The sequence below is a fragment of the Melozone crissalis genome, unplaced genomic scaffold, assembly GCF_028551555.1.
Source record: "Melozone crissalis strain CALT ecotype California unplaced genomic scaffold, PUWL_Pcris_2 ptg000018l_1, whole genome shotgun sequence".
Classification (NCBI taxonomy): domain Eukaryota; kingdom Metazoa; phylum Chordata; class Aves; order Passeriformes; family Passerellidae; genus Melozone; species Melozone crissalis.
Genome location: NW_026535796.1, coordinates 2,104,772 through 2,130,365, shown reverse-complemented (window position 1 = coordinate 2,130,365; position 25,594 = coordinate 2,104,772). Strand labels below are relative to the sequence as shown.

The following is a 25,594-nucleotide window of genomic DNA, read 5'->3' as shown; positions in this document are numbered from 1 at the left end:
GGGGTGTGGTGGGGCTGGTGGCCTCAGGGAAGCCCCAGGGAGGGGGGTGATGCCCGTGGAGCCCATGGTGACAAACACAGCTGTCACCCGGCTCCTGGAAGGGGGTGGATGTGCTGAGGATCACGGCCTCCTCCTCTCCTTGCTGCTGCACCTTCTGAGTCTGCTGAGGGAGCAGCTGAAGGAAGTGGAGAGGAAGAATTTCTGAAGGCAGAGACATCTTTGCACCTGGCTCACAAAATTAAAAATTAAAGGTCTTAGGGGATATCTCTGCTGTGACACTCACAGAGCACTCGGGGTGGGGAATGCTGAGCCCCTGGGCCATCGTGTCTGTGCCAGCCCAGCTCTGGCCACTGAAGATCATGGTTGCTTCAGGGAGCACAGGCCATTGCTGTGTCCTCTCTGACACCAAGACATTGAAGTCTTACAGGAAATTGTTTTAGGCTAGGAAGAATTTTGAGTCGAAATTGTGAACATAGTGGAAATATATTCGCCATAGACGTGTTCAAAGAAACAAGAATTTCCAGGCATTTTTATACTCTATAATATCCAAGATTTTTTGATAAATATTCTTTGAAATGCTATCAATTTTTTATATCATGACATTGTTTTTTTGTTACTTTTAATTACTACAATATACTGTCTCTCTTAGAGTAATGCATAACCCAGGTTTTATCCCGCTAAAGAACAATTCATCAGATTTGATGTCCTAGTTAGACAATTTCCTTTTCTTAGGTGCCCAAGCCTATGAATTGGCTCCTTTATTGCCATTACAATTTATCTCTTAGAATTTATTATCAAGTCCTCTTGTGTGTATAGGTATTGAAGTGAAGGGGAGAATCGACCATCCTGGTAATGCATCGAACTCCCATTTTATTGATCAATCCATCACCTTAAATAACAATACTAATGAACTTCATGAATATTCTGTAATCCAATTTCATGATAGGCTAACAGAGAAACTTCTAACCACTCCCTTTGTTTTAGAATACCTACAATTGTTTATCAAAAACAGAAACCAAAACAGAAACCAGAAACTAAAACAGAAACCAGTGTTCCCAAAACTTCTGCATCTGTTCTCAGGATGGCAGGCCTTCCCAGAGACGGTGTTCCGCTTGTTATGGGAAGACAGCCCGAGAACTCCATTGTTTATAGAATGATGCCTGAGAGAGTCTAATCGTTTATACAAATCAGAAGGCTGAGAACTGTTAGAAACTGCTTTACTTTTCCCTTATACTTTTCTCTCAATTGTATGTCTCATGGCCTTTTCTTTAAGTCATTCTCCGACATTTCCCCCGTTTTTTCTTTTTTAAGAAAGGAGGTTAGTTTGTAGGTTTTTTCTATTATCTTACTGACTATTTTTTGAATGCAACAAGGTAAGATAATGGTGAAGTTTTTCCTCACAGAAACTCTTGTGGAGGAGACATTACCTCCTGTTCACTATCAGGGGCAAAGAAAAGAGAAGGGAACTCATCCACTATGCTTGGCAACACTTTAAACTTCAGAGCAGCTTCATGTGGGCCTCATAACAAACTCCAAAAGTACAGACCCCACTCTGTCAGGGCTCAGCTACACCAAAGGCCTGAGAACAAACAGGACACTCAGTGTCAGAAATGTGATCCTGTGGAGAAGGATCAGAACCAGTGCTCAGAGGTGGAATAATGATAACTTGCTTAAATAACAAGATCCACCCTGCGCTTGGGCTGGTATTCCATTCCAGGCTCTATCTTCACAAATTAAAAATATCTTAGGTGTCATAATAGTAGAGCCTTTACACTGGTTATAAAGCTGTTTGGACACTATTTCCAGGTTTAGAGATGAATCCAGAGTAGCCCATGTCTGTTTATGCTGACTCATCCTTTGGAAATTAGAGTAATCAAAGCTGAACTGCAATTATCTAATGCTTGATTGGGATCTCCTCTTATAGGGCCTACAACAGAATGTGATGTTAAAGGCACCAGTTTCCTACACCTTATCGAGGCTATATATGAAGCACTTTGATCTTTAACCTTTTTCAAAATACACTGTACCTCCCACCGATAATAAGCCAAGATTTTTGCTCATGAGATTCATAAAGGTCTAAAGCTGAGGCAGTGTTTAGCTCTGTCTCATTCCGTAGTGCCCACTCCCAATTATATTCCCAGGTCGTCCGGCAACGGCGTGTTACGGCCTTATCAGGCATTGCACGACAGGCGGTAATTGGACTAAGAAAAGAAAGCTGTTAGCTGTTTTCATTCATGCAACCTGGAGAGAAGGTGAAAAAGTCTGAAAATGATTCTTTCTGTCCTTGAATTTATCACATCCACCTTTTTTCATGAGCTTCCCAGAAATGTTCAAAGTCAGTTTTCAGTTTGTAATCCTTTAGTCATTTGGCTCAAATGGCATCAGCTGGGCAATTCTCAGTCCTTGTTAATTTGGAGTGGTGAAAAGATAGCATGCATTTAAAGCACTTAAAATACTTAACTTAACAGACTTATTTGTAAATCATGTAAAATCACTTAAATCTAATGCAAACTTAACAGAATCTAACTTAACTTACTTAATAATACTTAACAAAAATTTAATTTTCTTTAAATCTCACACAACTCAAACCTATATATAATTTAAACTTAGAAGACCTCGAACCCAACCGAAAACAAACTCAACAAACTTAACCTTAACATTTAATGGCACTTAATTGATAACCCAACTTAAACTACTTAATAACAGATAAAACTTACTATAGAAATAATATATAACATTTACTATCACTCACTCACAGGCCTGACTCCAAAACACTCAACCAAAACAACCTTTCTCACGTCTTTGCTGCAGCATTTATACCAAAAACACACTCACAACATCTCACTCATACAATCAATCCAACACATCTCAACATTTTTAAGCTTTTCAAAACACAGCTTTAAAGTCTAATGTTCCACCGGCCCAGCCATCCGGGCTTCTGATGTTCAAAGTCTCTGGTAATACAGGTGTTTCCAAGACAGCATAACCAATGCTGAGCCAAATCGGCCGAAATTTGACTCTCGCATTCATTTACGCTGATTTCTGCTTTACAGTCTGTGCTGGGGAGAACAAAAGATCTTTACTAACTTAGGTGAAAAACATCCTGACAGCAACAGTCCTTGGTGTCTCTTGTTTAGTTTCACTGGTCTTTTAATTGCAATAGGAATCTTTTCTTTTGTTGACAAAAGTCACAGTTATTACGGCTGTTAGATCTTAAACTGTAGCTTTTGCCGGCTACGGAGCGGAGGGAGAAGCGCTACCGCTCGAAAAAGCACTCTGAAGTCGGAATCCGCTAAGGAGTGTGTGACAACTCACTTGCCGAATCAACTAGCCCTGAAAATGGATGGCGCTGGACGCTCATCAGAGCCCAGAAAAGATGTCGGTCGATCTAAGCAGCAGGACGAAAACTATCAATGCACAGCATGATTGCTCCTCCATCGCCTGCTCTCTGATGCCCAGTCACTGTTCCCAAGCAGCAACTGGCCGCCTGTAGACATCTGGCCCCCAGTTCACACATGAGGGCGATGCGGCTCCGGTCGCTCCCCCCGCGGCGCTCTTTGTTCACTTCTGGCGCGGCTCTCGGGGTGGCGCGGCTTGGTTTCTGCGGCAGCGGCGCGGCTGCTCCCGCGCAGCGGCTCCGGTCTCGGGGGCGGCGCGGCTCGGCTCCTGTGGCGGCGGCTTTTGATCTTCCCGCCGCTGCCTCTGGTGCGCCCGTGCCAAGTTCGGAGTAGCACAGCACTGCAATTCTACCATAAATCACCGAATTCACACATTTCCGTTAATCCGTAAACCATATGGAAAATCCCTTTACCGTAACTATAAGCCCAAAGTCCTGTTAAGTCCTTTTGCCAATTCATCTCTGCTTTGCGCTGCGGGTCACTCCCTACGCGACAGTTCTGCTTCGCCCGCGGCGGCTCCCTGTGGTGTCGGGTTGAAGGCTCCCTGCTGCGGAGGGTTAGAGGCAGGAAAGAGTACCGATGATGCAGCGATGACTTCTGATGGTGCTTGGCATTCCCGGCGCAAGCGGCCCGTGCCTTCGCATCGACAGCATTTCGTGCGGCCCTCTTTATTTGATGCTGCAAACGCAGCTGACCCTTGAAGAGGTGCAAAAGCGGCTAACACCTGACTCTGAGAGGACCTTGCCTGTTTTCGAAAACCTATTCCTATCTGCTTGAGTACATCCGCCACAAAAGCCTGCTGCCCGGTAGGAATAAGAGCCATCCTCTCTAATGCTTCCTCTACAGTCCAATCCGCACCTAAAGCATTAAGTATGTTTCTAGTAGCAGAATTACAATTTTGAATCGCACACTGCTTGAGTAGGACCTCGCGCAAATATTCTGGCACGCCTGCTCTCTTAATTGCAGCCGCAGCTCTATCAACAAAAGCGCCAAATGTCTCATCTTTGCCTTGCTTAATTCCCACATACACTGGTATCCCTCCTGGTTCCTTTACCATATCTATCGCGAGTCTGACTAACCGCATTGCCTCCCGGCACTTTTCCGGACCTATTAAAGCTTGTGCATCAGTACGATGGAAAGGTCCCAGACCCATAAGCTCATTTATAGTGATACCATGCAAGGGGTCCCCCGGCTGCCTTTGAACTGCCACACATTCATTAGCTAAAGCTTGCCAGTGGGCGTTAAACAGCAATTGTTGATGTTGAGTAAAAATTAATTTAACTATCCCACGACAATCATTAACAAGAAGGATACTGGTGTCAAAAATATAATCGAGCATTTGCTTAGCTGGTTCGCTTTTAAATCCAAACTGACTAACAGTAGCTCACAATTGAGATAATAGCTTCCAGTCAAGAGCGCTAATTGTGGCTTGAAAACCTCCTCCAGCCTGAGGGTTAAAGACAACCGGACAAACCAGCTCTCGAGCCGAACTTATCAGCTCCTGATCTCCCTTGTCAATTGCATCTTTGGCCAGGGCAGCCCACGCGTCCCGTCTTTCCCTTGCAATCGCCACCGCCAAGCCGCTTTCTGACCCAGGGACCGGCTGATTGCTTGTCGGGAACGGAGTACACGTATTTGGCCCCAGCTGCTGAGACGCAGCAGGTACGGGAGAGTCAAAAGTGCTCTGTGTAGCCTGCGGCAAAGCAGACAACAAGGCACCCCGCGGAACTTGGCTCGTTAGGGGGGGCTGCGAAGCGGGTACTAAAGCAGTCTGCGTAGCCTGGTTTGTAGGCTGGCTCGTAGCCGGGCTTGTAGCCTGGCCCGTTAAGGGGGGCTGCGCGGCGGGCAGCGAGGCGGTCTGCGCCTGGCTCATTAAGGCAGCCCTTTTTTCAGCTTGAAATAGCAGCAGTTCGGTGTTAACGACCCGCCATAATTTACCCCACTTCTTAGCAGTTTTATCATCATCTAACGTAGCCTGCCACAATAAATCACCAAATCTACGCCACTCCAACAATTCGTGAACTGTGTGAGGATTTATAAAGATCCCCCTTTCTAGGCCATAAGCTAAAAGACCTGGTAATTCTTTCTGTAAATCTATTCCCTTAATTTGCCGTTTTTGCAAAAGGGTAATAAAAAGTTCATATGCGGCTTGCCTTTCCATACCTATGTGCGCACGTTGCAGCTCTTCGAATCAAGGTCGCGGCCGCATGTATCGGACGAGCCTATCTGTATAGTCACTCGCAGTGCGGCGCGGGCCGGCGGGTTACCCTCGGCTTTGTCTTCTGCGCTTCTTTGCTGTTCCGGCTGCAGTTTCGATCTTACGGAACCCGAACCTGGCTTCACTTCACGTGGCGTTCGCTTCCCCGTGGTGTTCGCTATCACGGTCGGAGGTCACCATATATTGAAGTGAAGGGGAGAATCGACCATCCTGGTAATGCATCGAACTCCCATTTTATTGATCAATCCATCACCTTAAATAACAATACTAATGAACTTCATGAATATTCTGTAATCCAATTTCATGATAGGCTAACAGAGAAACTTCTAACCACTCCCTTTGTTTTAGAATACCTACAATTGTTTATCAAAAACAGAAACCAAAACAGAAACCAGAAACTAAAACAGAAACCAGTGTTCCCAAAACTTCTGCATCTGTTCTCAGGATGGCAGGCCTTCCCAGAGACGGTGTTCCGCTTGTTATGGGAAGACAATCTGAGAACTCCATTGTTTATAGAATGATGCCTGAGAGAGTCTAATCGTTTATACAAATCAGAAGGCTGAGAACTGTTAGAAACTGCTTTACTTTTCCCTTATACTTTTCTCTCAATTGTATGTCTCATGGCCTTTTCTTTAAGTCATTCTCCGACATATAGGTTTCCAAACTCCTAATTATCTCATGATATCATTCTTATTCTACGACGTCCAATTATTTTCTAGTTATATGATAACCATTAACAGTACTTTATTGAATTTTGTTCTCCAGCTATTGGTTAAGTTCTCTAAGGGCTATGGGTCAATAGAGTTTTCTACAGACACTCAGCCAACACAGATCTAAAACCAAAACAGCTAAAATCCACAGTCAAATATGCCTTAACTAATTAAACATAGTTCATTACAGAAATTTCTAAACAGTCACAGAATTCCTGGCTAACTACCTCTCTGTCCCCTCCCTCCAGCCACATTCCCGGCTGGCAGCAGCAGCCAGAGGAAGCCGGGAAGCGCTGGCAGAGGGGACAAAGGCAGCTCAGGGTTCACGGTGCTGTTTATTGATATCAGACCTCAGTGGGATGCAGGAACCAGGTGCCAGGGGGAATTCTGGGGTCACAGCCATGTTGGAAAAGATTATTTTGGCTCTAAGACCTGTGAGGGAGGAGCAAATCCATGCTCCAATGTGCTCTGTGCAGAGCATGCCTCACACATGGCCCTTTTCACTGCCTCTGCTCCCTTTCCCTGCAGGAATAAGGGTGGGAGGGTGATCCTAAGTCACTGCCCCATGGTCCTGCATGGGGGCACTTGAAGGGTTCAACAGGCTCAGACCCCCCTGTCCATGGTGTGTGTGTCTGCACATACAGTACCTGTGTGTGTGCCAGTGTGCACAGCTCTGGGTGCACACACAATTGCCAAGGTGTACCCGTGTTGTGTGCCCTACTGTGTGCATAGATGTTAAATTACCCCCTCTCAGGTGTGACTCAGTCTGTGCACAGCTCTGTGTTTGAGCGTACAGAGACTCTGCAAGTGTGAACATGGCCCTGTGTAAGATATGTGTGTTAAAGTGTATGACACTGCACGTATTAGTGTGCACAGATTTGTATACTCATGTTAATGTACACAAGTTCTGCATGCAAGCAAGTCTCGTGTTTGTGAGTGCATGTACATTAGTAGAGACTGTACATAAGTGAGTGTCTCTGTGGCACACGTGTGCTACTGTGCACAAGGTGAGCATGCACAGCTCCATGTGTGTGTGCAAGTGTGTGCTGCTGACAGGTACCGCTGTACGCCAGGGCTGTATGCCAGTGAGCAAGTACCTCTGTGTGTGTGCTGATTATACACATACCCCTGAGTGCACACATAGGCTGAGCACACCCAGAGACACAGCTCTGGATGCACAGCTCCCTGCATCCGGCTACTACATCACCTGAGAAAGAAGAACCCAGACGTGTGTTTGTGTGTGTCAATGTGGATGTATCACTACTGAACTCTGCTGACCAGAGCAACCCCTAGCTCCCTGTGTACATTTTGTTACAATATGTAGAGTTCAACTTCTTTTATAACAGAAATACAAAGCGTGGTCCCCTGGCACCAAGATCAAGAATCAAAAGCATTCTTAGGTCTCTACCACTGACTGCAAGGTGAGGGTACACACACAACCCACCAGACAGTTCCATGGAAGCAGAAACCCTAGAAGTTTTGCAAAACCCCAAAGATTAAGTGCACTAACACAGATCATAAAGAAGAGAAATTGCTTCCACTGAGCCATTCTGAGAAGACAAGAATGCTTACAAACCAGCCCATTCAAACTGCTGTTATTTATATTCTTAACTTGTGCCTTAATTTTGCTGTAGACTTGTAAGAACTTATAAGTGTGTGAACTCATTCTTGTAGATTGATAGATTAACGTTGTCGCCCTGTTGCTGCACTTTGTGAAAGACAAGTGAAAGCCTCACAAGACTACTCTGCATGCTTTAAAAAACTATTTAAGTAACATTTTGAACAGAGAATCTAAATTGTATTAATCATTAATATAATATTGCTATGAAAATTTCAAGTATCTGTTAAGGAAAGGATCAGTAAAAAGTGGTAAAATGATTCATTTAAAAACTGAAGTATGATGGGAACCAGAGGGCAGCACCAGATTGGCCCCTGTACTCACCACCAAGAAAATTATAACCCTACTGCAGGCAGCAATCCTATAGGCATGGCAGGAGGAGGTAAAAGCCATACTAGACCTCTGTTACTCCATTTTTTCTGCTCAGACCAATTCGTGTCACAAACTCCACAAAACATTTTACTTAAAGAAGACAAAGAAGACCTGAGATTTCTTTCCCTTTTCCATTGTCCTCACCCATATCAACAGACACTATTACAACTCATTCAAAATCAAACTTCACTTAAGAAAAGCTTAAGTATATAATCAAAATCGAAAATAAAATTTAATTGCTTGAGCCAAATAACTTCTAAAAAAAAATAGGAGGGTTTGTTATAGATAAATAATGATATGATTGGCTCTCTCAATTAAGGGATAAATATTGTGTGTGTATTAAAAGAAGCTTTATTGATGTATAGCTATGTTATTGTACTCTGTTGTTTAGATGTCCTCTGTTCTCCCCATAGTCCCCTTCTCCCTCCCTCTGTATTGCTGCCATCAGACAGCCTAGCTTGTCTAGGACAGGTAAAAAGAAGGCATGTACATATACCTGTTGCATGGGTGTCTTAGGCTGGAAATGGGGGTGTGTATTCTATTCCTATCTGATGGGGCAGTTATCTTCTGTTAATTAAGCAGTTTTCTTTATCTCTTCCACAACAGTCATCCCTCTGGGGAGATATCTTCTGTTAATGGGCCATTGAGTCTCACTGCATGACTGATAAAATTACGGCATTGTGAGAAGCTCTGCCCAGAGGGAAGAGCCAAGAATTCCCCCGTGGATATAATCTGAGATCTGGAAGACCACAGCCAGCCTTTCCCCACTGGATTCCCAGAGGAGCAGCTTTCTTCACTGGATCTTCAGAGGAAGACCAGGTCCATCTACATCCCCACTGGACCTTCAGAGGGAAACTCCATCCTTCTCCAGGATCCCTGCTCCAACAGAACCACAGCTGGCACTGCAGGGGGGCTGCAGCCACCCTTTAATGGGACTGCTACCAACACCCTGACCCACAGGGTGGCAGGTCGTATTCTGACTCTGTCTGTGTTGTTTTGTATTTCTGCGTTGTTTATTTTTTTGGTTTTTAAAATTTTCTTCCCTATTAAGGAACTGTTATTCCTGGTCCCATATCTTTGCCTGAGAGCCCCCTTAATTTCAAAATTATAACAATTCAGAGGGAGGGGGTTTATATTTTCCATTTCAGGGGAGGCCTGCTGCCTTCCTTAGCAGACACCTGTCTTTTCAAACCAAGACAATGTGGCAGTTGGGAATGGAAAAACTTGTTTCTAAGGGGGCACAACATGACGACACCTGACTTTCCAATCAAGTTACAAGAAAGTAGTCTTCACCAATAAATGCCAAAGAAGAGGTGACTGACAGAATTTTAGAGGGGCCAGAGTTGGCTGATACAACCCTCAGGGGTATAAGAGACAGAACAGCCATTTTGTGGGTGAGCCATATGCAAGGCAGCCACTGGAGGGGCTCCCAGTGCTGTTATTTTTCCTGATTTACTCCATTTGTTGTAATATTTGTTAAGGTTTAAAAACCTTTAAAAATTTTACTAAGTGAGTGGTCATTTTTCGTGGGATCAACAGGCTGACTCTCCCATGTCCCTGGAAGCATAATTTCTGCGGGCACATTTTTCATTCTACTCATTGAAGACCTTCTGGTGGGAGAGTCGTATGGGACAGGGCCTCCAGCAGCTCCCTACCAAGAAGTAGATGAAGGGGGTGTTTGAGGCTGCTGTTTCTACAGGTGAGCAGGAAAACAGCCTGGGAAGGCACAGCAATGTACCCAAGCTGCTGCAGGAAATGGCAGAAGCTGAGGAGGAGAGTTGACAGTGCAGTGAGGTGGAGAAGCATGTCACACCTCTTGGGCTGCTGCTGCTGGGAGCCCCACTTGGCCTTCATTAAGTCAATTGTGCCAGAAATGGCCACGGGAGCAGCCAAAAAGAGCAGGATGATGGTGTACATGGAGATGAGAGGCAGCCGGCAGTGCTCCTGCTCTTGTGAGTGGCAGAGGAATATCACAAGGCAATGACAGTGAGGAGAGCAAAGAAGGCCCAGGACAGGACACTTCCCACCACCAGCCACATTCGCTCGGAAAGGTCCCAGCGGCAGCACTGGAAGATCTTGAACATGTAGAGCACAGTGCCAGCCGGCGTGAGCAAGAACAGCCCCCAGTAGTAGGAGACCACTGAGAGCTGGAAAAGGAAACTCAGGTACAGCAGGGGGAGAATAGGAGAGCAGGACACATCCTCCAGCAGGAAGAGGAGGGCAGAGGGGACTGTGAGGAGAAGGAAGAGGAAGTCGGCGACAGCCAGCGTGAAGATGCCAGAGTTATGGGTTTTCAGGCTGGGAACAGGGCTGTGCTCTGGCTCCTCAGATGAGCAGTGTCACACTGTGTATGGCCACGCTGGTGACCTCTATCTCACACAGATCATCTCCTTCAGTGGGTGAGGCAGGAGATGGGGACACAGTGGTCACCTCCATGGATGGACGCTGGGCAGGCAGTGGGATGTGGCCCCTGGCTGTGGTCAGAGTGGATGGGCAATGAGTGCTTGGAGAATCCAGGGATGGACCATGTGGCTCCTCAGCAGCTCCCTGCAGTGGGAAGGGTTCAGTGGGGAGGGATGTGATGTGCAGGGGAGGAGGGCAGTGGAAGTTGCTGGGAGACAAAGGTAGGAGGCTTGGGAGTTCAGAAGAAGACACAGAAGGGAAGCTCAGGGCAGAGGAGAGGAGAGCTGGGGAGGGCCCTGCAGTCACCGTGAGAGTGTGGCAGGAACAGAGCAGTTGCTGCAGGAGAGGAAGGTGGGGTAGGGAGGAAGGCAAACATTCCACTGACCTGTTCCCTGTGGGGCAGCAGCAGGCAAAGGGGTCTGTGCAGATCAGCGGCGCTTCCTGGTCCCTCTTGTTCCTTTGGGATCCATGTCCTAAAGCGGCTCCTGCCAGGTCAGGGACATGAAGGAGAAAGTGCCCAGGTCACCAGGAGCTCCCCATTCCCATCCTGCTGGCTCCTCTGCCTGTGCCCTGTCCTGGTGTTGCTCCCCAAGGCTCGGTGGAGTCATGGGAAAGTCAGAAATTGCATCTTTGGCTATGTAAGAATTTCACTTCCTCACATTTATTTATCATGGCTTTTTGCTACAGAGGAAGTGACTTTTGTCAAAAGCTCCAAATGAAACATTTTGCAGATGGTTTATCATTCCCTCCTGATGGGAAACATTTCTTCCCTGCAGAGTGGCCCATTCTCCGACTGCCTTCCCTCTCCTTGCAGGTTTCTACCATTCCCTGCTTTTCTTCTCTGACACAGGTCACGGTCCCTCCAGCAGCAGAGGGATGCTGGTGGTGCTGGTGGCCCTGAAATGCTGACAGTGCTGAATGTTCTGATGAGGCAGCTGGGTGCTTGTCAGAAGTAACTCCAATTCTGTGAGGAGCTCAGGGATATTTGCCAAAGCCTCCCCTGGGCCCAAGGAAACAGAGCTGAGCTGCTCCCTATCCTATCCTATCCTATCCTATCCTATCCTATCCTATCCTATCCCAATCTCTGCACCCCATTCCCACCCCACTCTCCATCCTCACCCCATCCTATCACATCCCACAGCTTTCCCAGATGGAGCCGCTCCCCCACTCTGAGCGTGGCCTGTCACGCTCTGCTCTCCTCTGGCTTTGCCAGCATCCAGACCCCCTGCAGCCCCCTCTGACCCTCTCCTGACCCCTCCAGCCTGCTCTGACACCCCAGAACTCACCCAGGGCTGACTTTTTTTCCCCTGACAGTCACACTCCTCCCCTGCTCCACCAGGGACCCTGGCAGTGTCCCTGCTCCTCCTGGCCATAGGGTTCTAGGACCCAGGAGAGAGGAGGAAAACCCAGCTCCAATGTGCTCCTCAGGATCACACAGGATGATAAATGTGGCTGGAGCCAGTACAGAAACAGATTTGGAGGCCTGCAGTGGTTTTGGGGCAAATTCTGTAACAAGAAGCAAAAGCACATGGCCAAAGGAAAAGTTCAAGTCAAGGTCACCTTTAATATCTCAGCACTCAGTGAATACAACCACCAGAGACTCCTCTGAATGATCCTCCAGGATCAGGAAAGGACTTGGAGAAGGAGATGGATGCATGGAAATGAGTCCTAGGAAAGTGATGTTTATGTTTTAGATAAGAAAGACACACAACCTCTGTTGTAAAGTCTCACCCCAAACAGAAATATGGAGAGATGTGTAAGAACCGTAATGAGAGATGTGGGACTCCATGTGGGTCTTCAAGATGCAGTTTATTACAAGATGTTCCAGCAGTCCAGTGTCGTGGGTGACAGAGCCTGTGCCCACAGCTGTCAGCTCCAGCTGCAGCCAGGCCTGGAGACCCTTTGGTTTAGGTTGCATTGCATTACATACTTTTCTTTGCTGAGCATCTTAATACAGTAGAACCAATCTATACCTTAACTTTTATCTCTAGCCTATCCTAACTACTATAATTACCATATTCATGTTCCTTTTCTCCAATCACTAAAAGTTAGTACATTACAGTTAAAGCTAGAAGTTGCATCAGCAGGCTTGTTTGCCTGTGCTATCTTTCTGGTGGGTAAAAACATCTTCTCGTTTGAGGTGAGTTTATCCTTTGCTCTAAGTCATAAAGCCCCCCTCTCACTAACTTACCCTTTGCCTCCTTGGTTGTCCAGCAATATTGGCTCAGCAATTATTTTCTTCTATATCAAAACTTGCTTCCATCTCTATTCATTCATCAGACTGTACATTCAAAAATCTTTCTGCTAAGCATACATATATGTGAGACTTTTTTGCCAAACTTTCATTCTTCCGAACAGACATCGTACTGTGTGTCCTTTGGAGGTAAAGAATGCCTGATTCCTAATGCTTCCCATTGTGTTTGAAAATTTATTCTGGGTGATTTTGGTGTCACTTCCAGTTCCCATCTCCACTCCACTCCCTATCCCATCCCATCCCATCCCATCCCATCCCATCCCATCCCGTGGCTGCTCCCCGCCTTGAAGCACTGTCCATTGGGCTCTGCTGCCTCCAGCTGGGACATTTGAGATCAGCAGCCTCCAGACCCTTCCTGACCTCCTCCAGACCCTTTGAGAGCTCTCTGACCCTTCTGGACCCCTCTGACAACCTCCAGGCCTGCGTTGGGACCAGATTTTCCCCTACATTCCCACTCATCTAGGACCATGAGCAGTGTCTCTCCTGCTCCCAGCCATTCCTGCTTTTGTACCTTGAAAAAAAAATTCAGCAAAGAAATAACACTTTACAGCATTTAGCTGGAATGGTATCTCATGCCTTAACCTTGCTTCCAGGCCTGACTCGCTCAGATGTCTGAGGTACTAACACAGCTGAGAGAGCAGCATTTCTGCCACATTTGCCCCAGCAAATGCAGACGTGTGTGCACACAGCCAGCCAGGCAGAGTGAGTGCAAGGTGCCTGTGAGCAATTGCCCTGGCAGGCAGTGAAATGCTCCCTGCGGATCCCTTTGCATCTCCTCCCTGGGCCAAGGGCTGGGCCTGGAGCCCTGGCGGGATGGGCCCAGGAGCCGTCGGCGTTCAGGGATCAGCCCAGGGCAGCAGCCGGGAGAGATCCCAGCTGGGAGAGGCCCCAGTGCCAGGGAGCTTCTGCTCAGCGCTGCTGGGCCCAGCAGAGCTCCAAGGCTCTCCTTTGGGGCCGCTGCTCACAGGGCCCCAAGGCATGGGCGGCACTCCCAGCAATGGTTCAGCCTGGCCACACTTGGGGCCGGCAGCTTCCTGGGACAGTGGCAGAGCAGGGATGCTGTGGCATCCAGGGCAGTACAATAATTTCCAAGGCTGTTGATGAAAGCCCAGGAGGCAGTTGGACAGCAGCAGTTGCTGGGAGCAGAGGGTGTTTCTGATCAGCGCCACAGGAGCTGAGCCCAGGGGCTGCTCCTCGAGGCTGAGGCCTCCCAAGCACGGATCAGAGCCCAGAGCGGCCTGGAAAGGGGCTGGGGATGCAGCAGCACAGGGAGGGTGATCCTGTGGGTATTTATTGATCAGGAGACTCAAGGAATCCCTCAGCCACTGTCCCAGGGTCCTTCAGCAGTGCAGTGGAATGGATCAATAGGCTCAGATAACTGTGTTCACAACAGGATCACCTCCACAGGCAGTGTTTCCTTCTGGCTCCCCAAAGACACTGTGGATTGCCTCCCTTAGGGACTGCATGGAGAAGTACCTCCTGCAGCTCCCCATGGAGCAGTGTCTCCAGCAGCTCCCCATGGAGCAGTCTCTCTTCCAGTTCCCCACCAAGAAGCAGATGAAGGGTTTGATGCTGCTGTTGATGCAGCCAAGTAGGAAAAGCGCCTGGGAGGACACAACTGTGTAACCGAGCTGCTGCAGGAGAAACCAGAGACTGAGGGGCAGACTGACGAGTGCAACGAGGAAGATAACAACGTCAAGCCTCTTGTGTTGCTGCTGCTGGGAGCCAGGCTTGAGTTGAATGAAGAGGATTGTGCTGGAAATGACCATGGGTACAGCAAATAGAAAAAGGTTGAGGACGTACATGGAGGTGACAGCCACCTGGCATTGCTCCTGCTCGTGTGACTGGCACAGGGAAGTCACCGTGGGATTGACAGCAAAGGAAATGAAGAGGAGGACCCAGAACAGGGGAGTCATCAACACCCACAACAAGTGTTCGGACAGCTGGCAACCACAGAATACCAGGCAGAGGATGGATCTGCATCTCTGAATGCTGATGAACGTCAGCCGGTACAGCCCTATAATGTAGGTGAACAGCGACAGCTGGAAAAGCAAGCTCAAATACATCAGGGGCATTATAGCAGAGCAGGAAACCTCCTCCACAAGGAAGAGCAGGGTGGAGGGCAACATGAAGATGAGGAAGAGGAAGTCAACGTTGGCCTGTTTGGAGATGAAGTGGGTAATGGCATTAACGTGCAGGAGCCTGAGAATAACTCCATTCCCAGCCAGCCCACAGAGGCCAACGATCAGCATCATAAAGTCTATGGCCATGTTGGAGACATTGATCTCACACTGAGCAGGTGTGTCAGTCGGTGAGGTGAAAAGAGGGGACATGGTGCTCACCTCCATAGATGGATGCTGGGCAGGCAGTGGGATGTGGCCCCTGGCTGTGGTCAGAGTGGATGGGCAGTCAGTGCTTGGAGAATCCAGGGATGGACCATGTGGCTCCTGAGCAGCGCCCTGCAGTGGGAAGGATGTGGGTGGAGGAGGACTGGGGAGGAGTGAGATGTGCAGGGGAGGAGGGCAGTTGAAATTGTGGGGTGGGAGAGGGAGGTGGGAGGGTCAGGCTGGTTAGCTGGAGGCTGATAAATAACATAAAGAATGAACATTTTCAGTTCTTCTGAAGTTTTTCAAAAGTAAAGTGGCCAAAATTTTAAAGGATGTGTAATAGATAGATAATGGGATGATTCCTCTCACAGTTAAGGGATGAATACTGTGTGAATATTAAAAGAAGCTTTATTGATGTATGTTATTTTAGTCTGTTGTTTAGATGTCCCCTGTTCTCCCCAGAGTCCCCTTCTCTCCCCTCTGTACTGTTGCCATCAGAGAGCCTGAGTCATCTAGGACAGGTGGAAAGAAGGGCTGTACAAAATCTTGTTGCTGGGGGAGGAAGAGTTGCAGCATGAGAACACCTGACCCTCCAGTCAAGCTGCAGGAAAGCAGGCTCCAGCAATAAACACAAAGGAGGGCTGACTGACAGACTTTGGGAGGGGCCAGGTTTAGCTGATGCAACCCCAGGGGTATCAAATGTGAAGCATCCATCTTGAAGATCAGCCAGCCACGTGGTGGGCAGCCATGAGGGAAGCTCCCAGGCCTGCTTCTCCTTATTTACTCCTTTAGTTGCAATTTTTGTTAAGGGTTAATAAACCTTTAAAATTTTAAAAAGTGGGTGGTTGTTTCTCACAGGATGTAAAGGCTGGCACACAGGATGGCAAACATGGCAGGAACCCGTGCAGAAACAGATCAGTAGAGCTGCAGTGATTTTGGGGCAAATTCTGGAACAAGAGGCAGCAGTGCATGGCCAGAGGAAAAGTTCAAGGCAAGGGCACCTTTAATATGGCAGCATTAATTGAATATGACCACCAGAGAGACCCCTCTGAATGAACCTTCATGATCATAAAAGGACTTGCAGGAGGAGTTGGATGCATGGAAATGAGTTCTAGGAAAATGGTGTTTGTGTGTTAGATAAGAAATACTTTTTAATGCCTACATGTGGTTCTAATGGATTAATACCCAGTTGTAAAATCTCACCATACACACAATACAAGGAGAGATCCCTCTATGTGCTGTGCAGGTCAAGAATTCCTGCTTCCTCATGCTTTGCATTGTGTTAGAAAGTTTGTTCTGGCCCATTTCAGCATTAGGATAGAGACGGGATGTACAGGAGGAGAGAGAGGATCTGGGGAGGGCCCTGCGGTCACTGGGAGAGGGTGTCAGGAACAGAGCAGCTGCTGCAGGAGAGGAAGGTGGGGTAGGGAGGAAGGCAAACATTGCACTGACCTGTTCCCTGTGGGGCAGCAGCAGGCAAAGGGGTCTGTGCAGATCAGCGGCGCTTCCTGGTCCCTCTTGCTCCTTTGGGATCCGTGTCCTAAAGTGGCTCCTGCCAGGTCAGGGACATGAAGGAGAAAGTGCCCAGGTCACCAGGAGCTCTGCATTCTCAACCTGCTGGCTCCTGTCTGTGCCCTGTTCTGGTGTGGCTTCCCAAGGCTTGGTGGAGTCATGGGGGGTGTGGGGGAATCGAAAATTGCAACTTAGTCTACCACAGAAATTCAGTTCCTCTGAGTTATTTATGTTGGGTGTGGGTATTTTTTGGGGGGTTTTTTTGTGGTTTATTTTCTCCAAAGCGGAAGTGGCTTTTGTCAGAAGCTCTAAATGAAGATTTTTGTGATTGGCTCCTCTTTCTCTCCTGATGAGAAACATTTCTTCCCTGCAGAGTGTCCCATTCTGCAACTGCCTGCCCTCTCTAAATAGGTTTCTACCATTCCTTGTTTCTTTTCCCTGAGGGGTGTTGGAATCCATAAGGTTAGAGGGTTTTTAGGAAATGGTTAAAAAGTATAGGCCTCAGACTGAAGTTTTGTTAGCATTGCAAATGCAAGCAGAAAAGTTTCCCATGCAAGCAGAAAAGTTTCCCAAGCAGTAGACGTGACAAATAACAATAGGTCTCTGCAGAATTGGTTTTAGGATGGCAACAAGGTTATTTAATGTATATCTTTAGAAGGTTAGCATGAATAGAGCTCTGTTCATTGTCTCTTATGAACCAGTCTTTGTTTTAGCTACGATTACGTATACTTTGTGGGATTGGATAGAATGCTTGTCAATACGTGTTTTCTGTATCTGATTGGCTGAAACTAGACTGAGATGATTTTATGTATTGCTGTATGAGCCCTCCTGAGGAGGACATTTTGGAGGAGACATTTTGGGGTGGATCAGTGAGCTGTCATGTCTCCTTTTTGTATTCTGAGACTGATGTGCTGGAAATAAAAGCAAAAATCTCTTCACTGGTCTGTTTACAATGTTGTCCATACTGGACATTTTGCCGCGGCCTAGTGGGTTCTTTTTTAAAGACGTGGGTTCCTGACACAATTGGACTTATATCTACCCATCCCCCGACAAGGGGTAATTGTCCGTCCAGCAGCAGAGGGATGCTGGTGCCACTGGAATGCTGCTTGCAGTGCTGGCATTGTGGGTGAGGCAGCTGGGTGCTTCTCAGAAAAAACTTCTGTTCCAGGAAGGGCTCTCAGGTCATTGCAAAAACATGCTCTGGGCCTAGGAAGCACAGCTGAGCTGCTTCCCCCTGCTATCCCAATTCCATCCTCATCCCTGCTCCCCATCCCCATCCCCATCTCCATCCCTTTCCCCATCCCCAGCCCCAGCCCCATCCCCATTTCCATCCCCATCTCCATCCCTTTCACCATCCCCATCCCCATCCCCATCCCCATCCCGCTCGCCATCCTCACCCCATCCTATCACATCCCACAGCTTTCCCAGATGGAGCTGTTCCCCCACTCTGAGTGTGGCCTGTCAGGCTCTGCTCTCCTCCAGTGGGGAGATTTGTGATTGTCGGCATCCAGACCCCCTCCAACCCACTCCGAGCCTCTCCTGACCCCTTCAAAACTGCCTGCAACACCCCAGTCCATCCCTGGGGACCCCTGTGCCCCGGAAAAGCCCCGATCCTTCCCCGCTCCACCAGGGAGCCCCGGCAGTGTCTCTGCTCCTCCCGGCCATAGGGTTCTTAGACCCAGGAGGCAGGAGGAAAGCCCAGCTCCAATGTGCTCCAGAGCAGGACAGAGGATGGTAAATGTGGCTGGAGCCAGTGCAGAAATGGATTTGGAGGCCTGCAGTGGTTTTGGGGCAAGTTCTGTAACAAAAAGCAAGAGCACATGGCCAAAGGAAAAGTTCAAGGCAAGGTCACCTTTAATATCTCAGCACTCAGTGAATGCAACCACCACAGACCCCTCTGAATGATCCTCCAGGGCCAGGAAAGGAGAAGAAGGTGGATGCATGGAAATGAGCCCTAGGAAAGTGATGTTTATATAATAGATAAGAAACACACTTTACCTGTAGTGTGTGGTTATGATGGAAAAAGACCCTGTTGTAAAATCTCACCCCAAACAGAAATATGGAGAGATCCATCTGTGTGTCATCTGCTTCCTAATGCTTCTCATTGTGTTGGAAAGTTTATTCTGGCTGATTTTGGAATCACTCCCAAGTCCCATCTCCTGTCCTCATGCCATGCCATGCCATGCCATGCCATGCCATGCCATGCCATGCCATGCCATCCCATCCCATCCCATCCCATCCCATCCCATCCCATCCCATGGCCGCTCCCCGTGTTGAAGCTCTGCCCGTCAGGCTCTGCTGCTCTCCAATCAGGACATTTGGGATCAGCACCATCCAGATCCTTCCTGGCGCCTCCTGCTCCCTCCCACACGCCCAGACCCCCGGGGACGCTGCCCCCCCTGCCCGCCAGCCCCGCTGCACCCGGGAGCAGGGACATCTCTGCTGTGACACTCACAGAGCCCTCGGGGTGGGGAATGCTGAGCCCCTGGGCCATCGTGTCCGTGCCAGCCCAGCTCTGGGCACTGGGGATCATGGTTGCTGCAGGGAGCACAAGCCATGGCTGTGTCCCCTCCCTCCAGCCACATTCCCGGCTGGCAGCAGCAGCCAGAGGAAGCCGGGAAGCGCTGGCAGAGGGGGCAAAGGCAGCTCAGGGTTCATGGTGCTGTTTATTGATATCAGACCTCAGTGGGATGCAGGAACCAGGTGCCAGGGGGAATTCTGGGGTCACAGCCGTGTTGAGAAGGATCCCTTTCCGGAAAGTGGGTTTTAAGTGTTCTGGGAGGTGTAAGAGAGGAGGGAAAGCCATGCTCCAATGTGCTCCCCACAGAGCATCCCTCCCACATGGCCCTTGGCAATGCCCCTGCTGCCCTCTCCTGCAGGAATTGAGGTGGGAGAGTGACCCTGTGGATATTTATTAATCAGGTGACTCAAGGAAACCCTCAGCCAATGCCCCGGGGTGCTTCATCAGTGCAGTGGAAGGGATCAACAGGCTCAGACTGCCATGGAATCACTGAAATCATTCCCTGGTGGAATCATTGCTGCTGGCAGTGTTTTCTTCTAGCCCACCAAAGACCTTCTGGAGAAATTTCCTGAGGAACACATGGAGCAGTTCGTCCAGCATTTCTGTGAAAAACACCAATCACTTGTTTTTAAAATGTTATAAGTTTTATAGTAATAAAATGGCTATAAAATAATAATATAATTAGAGTAATAAAACATGGACAATTAGGATTTAGCATATTTTGGGACAATAAAAACAAAGAGTTACAGACAGTCCTCTTTCTGAGAAAAATAAGCCTGAAAAAGGACACATATTAACAGAGGATTAACCCTTAAAAGCAGTAGCCTGTTGCATATTCATACATCTCATACATGGTGCATAAATTCCATTCAAACAAAGGATTCTGTCTGATCATCATCAACTTCCTCATAATCCTGACGTCATCTTCAGGACTGAGCGAGGCAGGAAGAAGTTAGTTTCTCCTGTTAAGGGAACCATAAATTCTTTTTCACAGAAAGATTTAGGTGTCCTGTGGTTGATATCTAGAGGGCAGTACCTCATTCCTCTCTTTTTAAAAAATGCCTCTTAATATCATTACATTTGAAACTCCATTTTTTCTATTCTTGGAGTGTTTTTTTTCTCCCTGTTCTCATCTCAACTCAGGAGCCCTTTGTTAATTTTTGTTTCCCTCTCCTCTGCCCAGCTGAGAGCAGGAGAAGGTGAGTGAACGGCTTTCACGGGTGCCTGGCGTTTGGCCAGTGCCAAACCACGACAGGCTTGCAGCAGGTTATCGGCATCAGAGCCCACATTTCTTACTGACAGTACCCCTGATGGTGCAATAAAAGTTATTGGAGACCAGATGTTGGGGTGCTGGGGTGCCCCTTGCAACCCTTCACCAGAGCTCATCCTCCTCCTCCTCAGCCTTGGGAATACTTGTGGTTGTTTTTTCCTGATCTCACCCTTTGCAAGCAGGGACACCTTCACTAGACTGGGCTGCTTCAAACCCCATCCAGCCTGGCCTGGAACACCTCCAGGGATGGGGAGGCCAGAGCATCTCTGGGAACCTGTGCCAGGGCCTCTCTACCCTCACAGGGAGGAATTTCTTCCCAATATTCCCCCTAACCCTGTTCTCTGGCAGTGGGAAGCCATTCTGCCTTGTCCTGTCACTTCAGGCCTTTGTCCAACGCGCCTCTCCAGTTCTTGGAGCCTCTTTAGGCCCTGGAAGGGGCTCTAAGGTCTCCCTGAAGCCTTCCCTTCTCCAGGCTGAACAGCCCCAGCTCAGAGACCTCAGAGAAGCCACAGGGAGGGGGTTGATGCCCCGTGGAGACAACGGTGACAAACACGGATGTCACCCTGCTCCTGGAAGGGGGTGGCTGTGCTGAGGAGCACGGACTCCTCCTCCCCTTGGAGCTGCACCATCCGAGCCTGCTGAGGGAGAGGCCAATGCCAGGGCAGAGGAAGAATTTCTGAAGGCACAAAACCACCAGCAAGGAAATCAGTAAAAAACAGGTTTATTATTAAGCAAACCAATGTGCTATCCCTATTTGTGTGTTTGTGTGTATTCAAGGGCGTATGACAAAAGGACAGCATGGGTAAGGATTAAAAGGAAAATAGCTTAAATGCTTTGCCACACGCAAACAGTACTTCAGTTACGCCTTAAACTTATCAATTCAGAAGAGCAATATCACTTAGCAGCTTTTAACCCTATTAATGCCTGATAGTTCCTTCCAGGCCTGCCCCAGTGAGATGTCTCAGGCACTAACACAGCTGAGAGAGCAGCATTTCTGCCACATTTGCCCCAGCAGATGCAGACGTGTGTGCACACAGCCAGCCAGGCAGGCAGAGTGAGTGCAAGGTGCCTGTGAGCAATTGCCCTGGCAGGCAGTGAAATGCTCCCTGCGGATCCCTTTGCATCTCCTCCCTGGGCCAAGGGCTGGGCCTGGAGCCCTGGCGGGATGGGCCCAGGAGCCGTCGGCGTTCGGGGATCAGCCCAGGGCAGCAGCCGGGAGAGATCCCAGCTGGGAGAGGCCCCAGTGCCAGGGAGCTTCTGCTCAGCGCTGCTGGGCCCAGCAGAGCTCCAAGGCTCTCCTTTGGGGCCGCTGCTCACAGGGCCCCAAGGCATGGGCGGCACTCACAGCAATGGTTCAGCCTGGCCACACTTGGGGCCGGCAGCTTCCTGGGACAGTGGCAGAGCAGGGATGCTGTGGCATCCAGGGCAGTACAATAATTTGCAAGGCTGTTGATAAAAGGCCAGGAGGTGGTTGGACAGCAGCAGTTGCTGGGAGCAGAGGGTGTTTCTGATCAGCGCCACAGGAGCTGAGCCCAGGGGCTGCTCCTCAAGGCTGAGGCCTAAGGAGCCTTTCTGAGATCCCAGTGCAGCCTGATTTTGGGAAATTTAATCCACAAACATCAGAGGTTTATGTATGAACAGGAGACTCAGGAGTCCTTTGACTTTATTTGAGTAAAGGTAGAGGCTATGAGGCATTCCCCTGGGATCTCTCCAATTTTTGTGAGGGCACAGCCTCCCTTTTTCTTCTAATTTCCTGGCCGCATTTCCCTTCTCTCTTTCCCCACTGGCTCAGGTACTTGAGAGGTACAGACTCCCCAATACACCTGACACTAAAGATTTCCCTCTAATGTATAACCCACCCTTTGCATTTTTAAATCTTACACAATTTAGGGGTTTTTCTGCCCCATTCTTTCTTTCACCTTTTGATGTCTAATTTCATTTATCAGCATACCTAAAGTTTCTTTGTAAATGGAAATATCTTCTTCCATTCATCAATCAGTGGAATCCTTCCCATTGTTTCTTTTATCTCCCAGTGCTAGTTGTATCTACCAGCAGACCCACAGCATGTTTGTAAAGACAAATCCGCCATTGCTCTCATTGGAAAGGGGTTGGGTGATGCACCAGCACAGGGAGGGTGACACTTTAGATATTTATTCATCAGGTGAATTAAGCAGTTCCTCAGCCACAGTCCCAGAGTCCCTCAGTAGTGCAGCGGGAAGATTCAACAGGCTCAGAGCACTGTGTCCATGGCAGGATCATGGCTGTGGGCAGTGTCTGTCTCCTCAAAGACCCTCTGGAGGGAGAGCTGGAGAGTCCCCACAGAGCAGGGCCTCCAGCACCTCCCCACCAGGAAGTAGATGAAGGGTTTGATGGTGCTGTGGATGCAGGCGAACAGGAAAACAACCTGGGAGGGCACAATGGTGTAGCCGAGGTACTGCAGTAAATTCCAGAGGCTGAGGGGCAGAGTGAAGAGCACAATGAGGCAGATAACAATGTTGAGTCTCTTGGGTTGCTGCTGATGGGAGCCAGGCTTGACCTTAATGAAGAGGATTGTGCTGGAAATGAGCACGACGGGAGCACAGAGGAGAAGGCTGAAGGCGTGCACAGAGATGAGAGACACGCAGCAGTGCTCAGATAGCTGGACAAAACACAGAGAAATCATGGTGGCAAAGACAGTGATGAAAGTGATGAGCAGGACAAGCACCAGCCATGACAGGTGTTGGGGACGCTGGCAGCAGAGCCAGAGCGGGCAGTGGATGGAGCGGCACCTCAGGATGCTGATGCATGTCAGTGTGTACAGACAAAAGGTGTGTGACACCAGTGGCACCCTGAAAAGCAACTACACATACTGCAAGGGCATGATGATAGAGCAGGACACATTCCCCAGCAGGAAGAGCAGAGGGGAGGGCAACAGAATGAGGAGGAAGAGGAAGTCCAGAAGAGTCAGCACGAGAATGTAAAGGATGGTGCTGTTCCTGCAAAAAAAGTGGGATCCAAGGAGCCAGAGCACAGCCCCGTTCCCAGCCAGCCCACAGAGGCAGATGAGCAGTGTCACACTGTGTATGGCCACGCTGGTGACATCTGTCTCACACAGATCATCTCCTTCAGTGGGTGAGGCAGGAGATGGGGACACGGTGCTCACCTCCATGGATGGACGCTGGGCAGGCAGTGGGATGTGGCCCCTGGCTGTGGACAGAGTGGATGGGCAGTCAGTGCTTGGAGAATCCAGGGATGGACCATGTGGCTCCTCAGCAGCTCCCTGCAGTGGGAAGGATTCAGTGGGGAGGATTGAGGTGGGAGGGTTGGGCTCTTCTGCAGGGGATGTGAAAGTAAAGCTCAGGGCAGAGGAGGAGGGAGCTGTGGAGGGCACTGGGGTCACCCAGAGAGGGTGTCAGGAACAGAGCAGCTGCTGCAGGAGAGGAAGGTGGGGGAGGGAGGAAGGCAAACATTCCACTGACCTGTTCCCTGTGGGGCAGCAGCAGGCAAAGGGGTCTGTGCAGATCAGCGGCCCTTCCTGGTCCCTCTTGCTCCTTTGGGATCCATGTCCTAAAGCGGCTCCTGGCAGGTCAGGGACATGAAGGAGAAAGTGCCCAGGTCACCAGGAGCTCCCCATTCCCGTCCTGCTGGCTCCTCTCTGTGCCCTGTCCTGGTGTTGTTTCTCAGGGGCTGGTGGGGTCATAGGGCAGGTGAAAGTTGTTTTACAACTTCAGCTGCATCAGAGCTCCACTCCCTCAGAGTTATTTATCTAGTTTATTTTGGTTTTTTTATGGCCACAAAGGAATTGGCTTTTGTCAAAAGTCCACATGAAGAACTTTGCAAATGGCTCCTCTATTTCTTCTGATTAGAAACACTCCTTCCCTGCAGAATGACCCATTCTCCAACTGCCTTCTCTCTACCATTCCTCATTTCTCTTCCCTGAGGGGTCATTGTCCCTCCAGCAGCAGAGGGATGCTGGTGTTGCTGGTGGCACTGGAATGCTGCTGGCAGTGCTGGCACTGCTGGTGAAGCATCTGGCAGCTTGTCAGAAACTGCTCCCATTCTGTGAAGAGCTCCAGAACCACTGCCAAAGCCTCTCCTGGGCTCATGGGATCACCCCTGGGCCATGGACTCCCATTCCTGTCATTCCAATGAGGCTCACACAGCCCAAGGGAAGGACAGCACTCAGTTGCTTGCAGCCAGGCTATCAGCACTTGGAGCCCACCCTAATTACTGCCAATCCCCTTCATGATGCCGTGAAAGCTATCAGGGACCAGGGTGCTGTGAACTCCCTGCCAGCCCTTCACCAGAGCTGCTCCTGCTCCTCCTCAATCCTGGGAACACTTGGGGGCGTTTGTGACACCTGATCCCAGACTGTCCCTTTGCAAGCAGAGATAACTGCCGCTATACCAGATTGCTCCAAACCCCATCCAGCCTGGCCTTGGGGACTTTCAGGGATCCAGGGACAGCCACAGCCTCACAGGGCTGCCTGTGCCAGGGCCCCAGCACCCTCACAGGGAAGGATTTCTTCCCAATATCCAATCTGACCCCACCCTCTGTCAGTGGGAAGCCATTGCCCCTTGTCCTGTCACTCCATGACCTTGTCCAAAGTTCCTCTCCAACTGTCCTGGAGCCCCATCAGCTCCTGGATCGTGAAGTGTTTGCCCTTGAAAGGATTGGGCTGGTGAGGGGATGTGAGATTCCATAGCTAGGGACACAAACACGGGTTCAGCAGGGAAGAGATGTGACAGTTCTGGTCCCAGGGCCAGCAGTTTCCAGGAGAAGCATCCCAGATCCCTGAGGCACATGTCAGCCTGGGTAGGAATCATCTCACCTCAGCTGTCTAGGAATACCTTGGAATTCACTGTAAGCTTCTGTCTGACTCCTAATGGAGTGAAGAGGATGACTCAGAGGCAACCGGCAACATTCTAAGGATTAAAGCCAGGCTAGCAGCATGGATTTGCCTCTTCTTGGAAGAAATGCCATTGCTGACATCCTAAATCATCCCTGTGCTG

The 25,594-nt window shown here is 49.1% G+C and overlaps 2 protein-coding genes across 2 annotated transcripts; both read right to left on the bottom strand.

Moving 5' to 3' along the window:
* Window positions 1-14,343: 14,343 nt before the first annotated feature.
* LOC128936270 (proto-oncogene Mas-like) lies at window positions 14,344-15,321 on the bottom strand. Its single transcript, XM_054275071.1, has one exon. It carries the CDS (start codon window positions 15,319-15,321, stop codon window positions 14,344-14,346), a length of 978 nt encoding a protein of 325 aa, XP_054131046.1.
* Window positions 15,322-22,833: 7,512 nt separating this feature from the next.
* On the bottom strand, window positions 22,834-23,751 carry LOC128936962 (mas-related G-protein coupled receptor member D-like). The gene is given in 1 exon segment (XM_054276274.1): window positions 22,834-23,751. A coding segment is annotated over 1 exon segment (918 nt).
* Window positions 23,752-25,594: the final 1,843 nt, after the last annotated feature.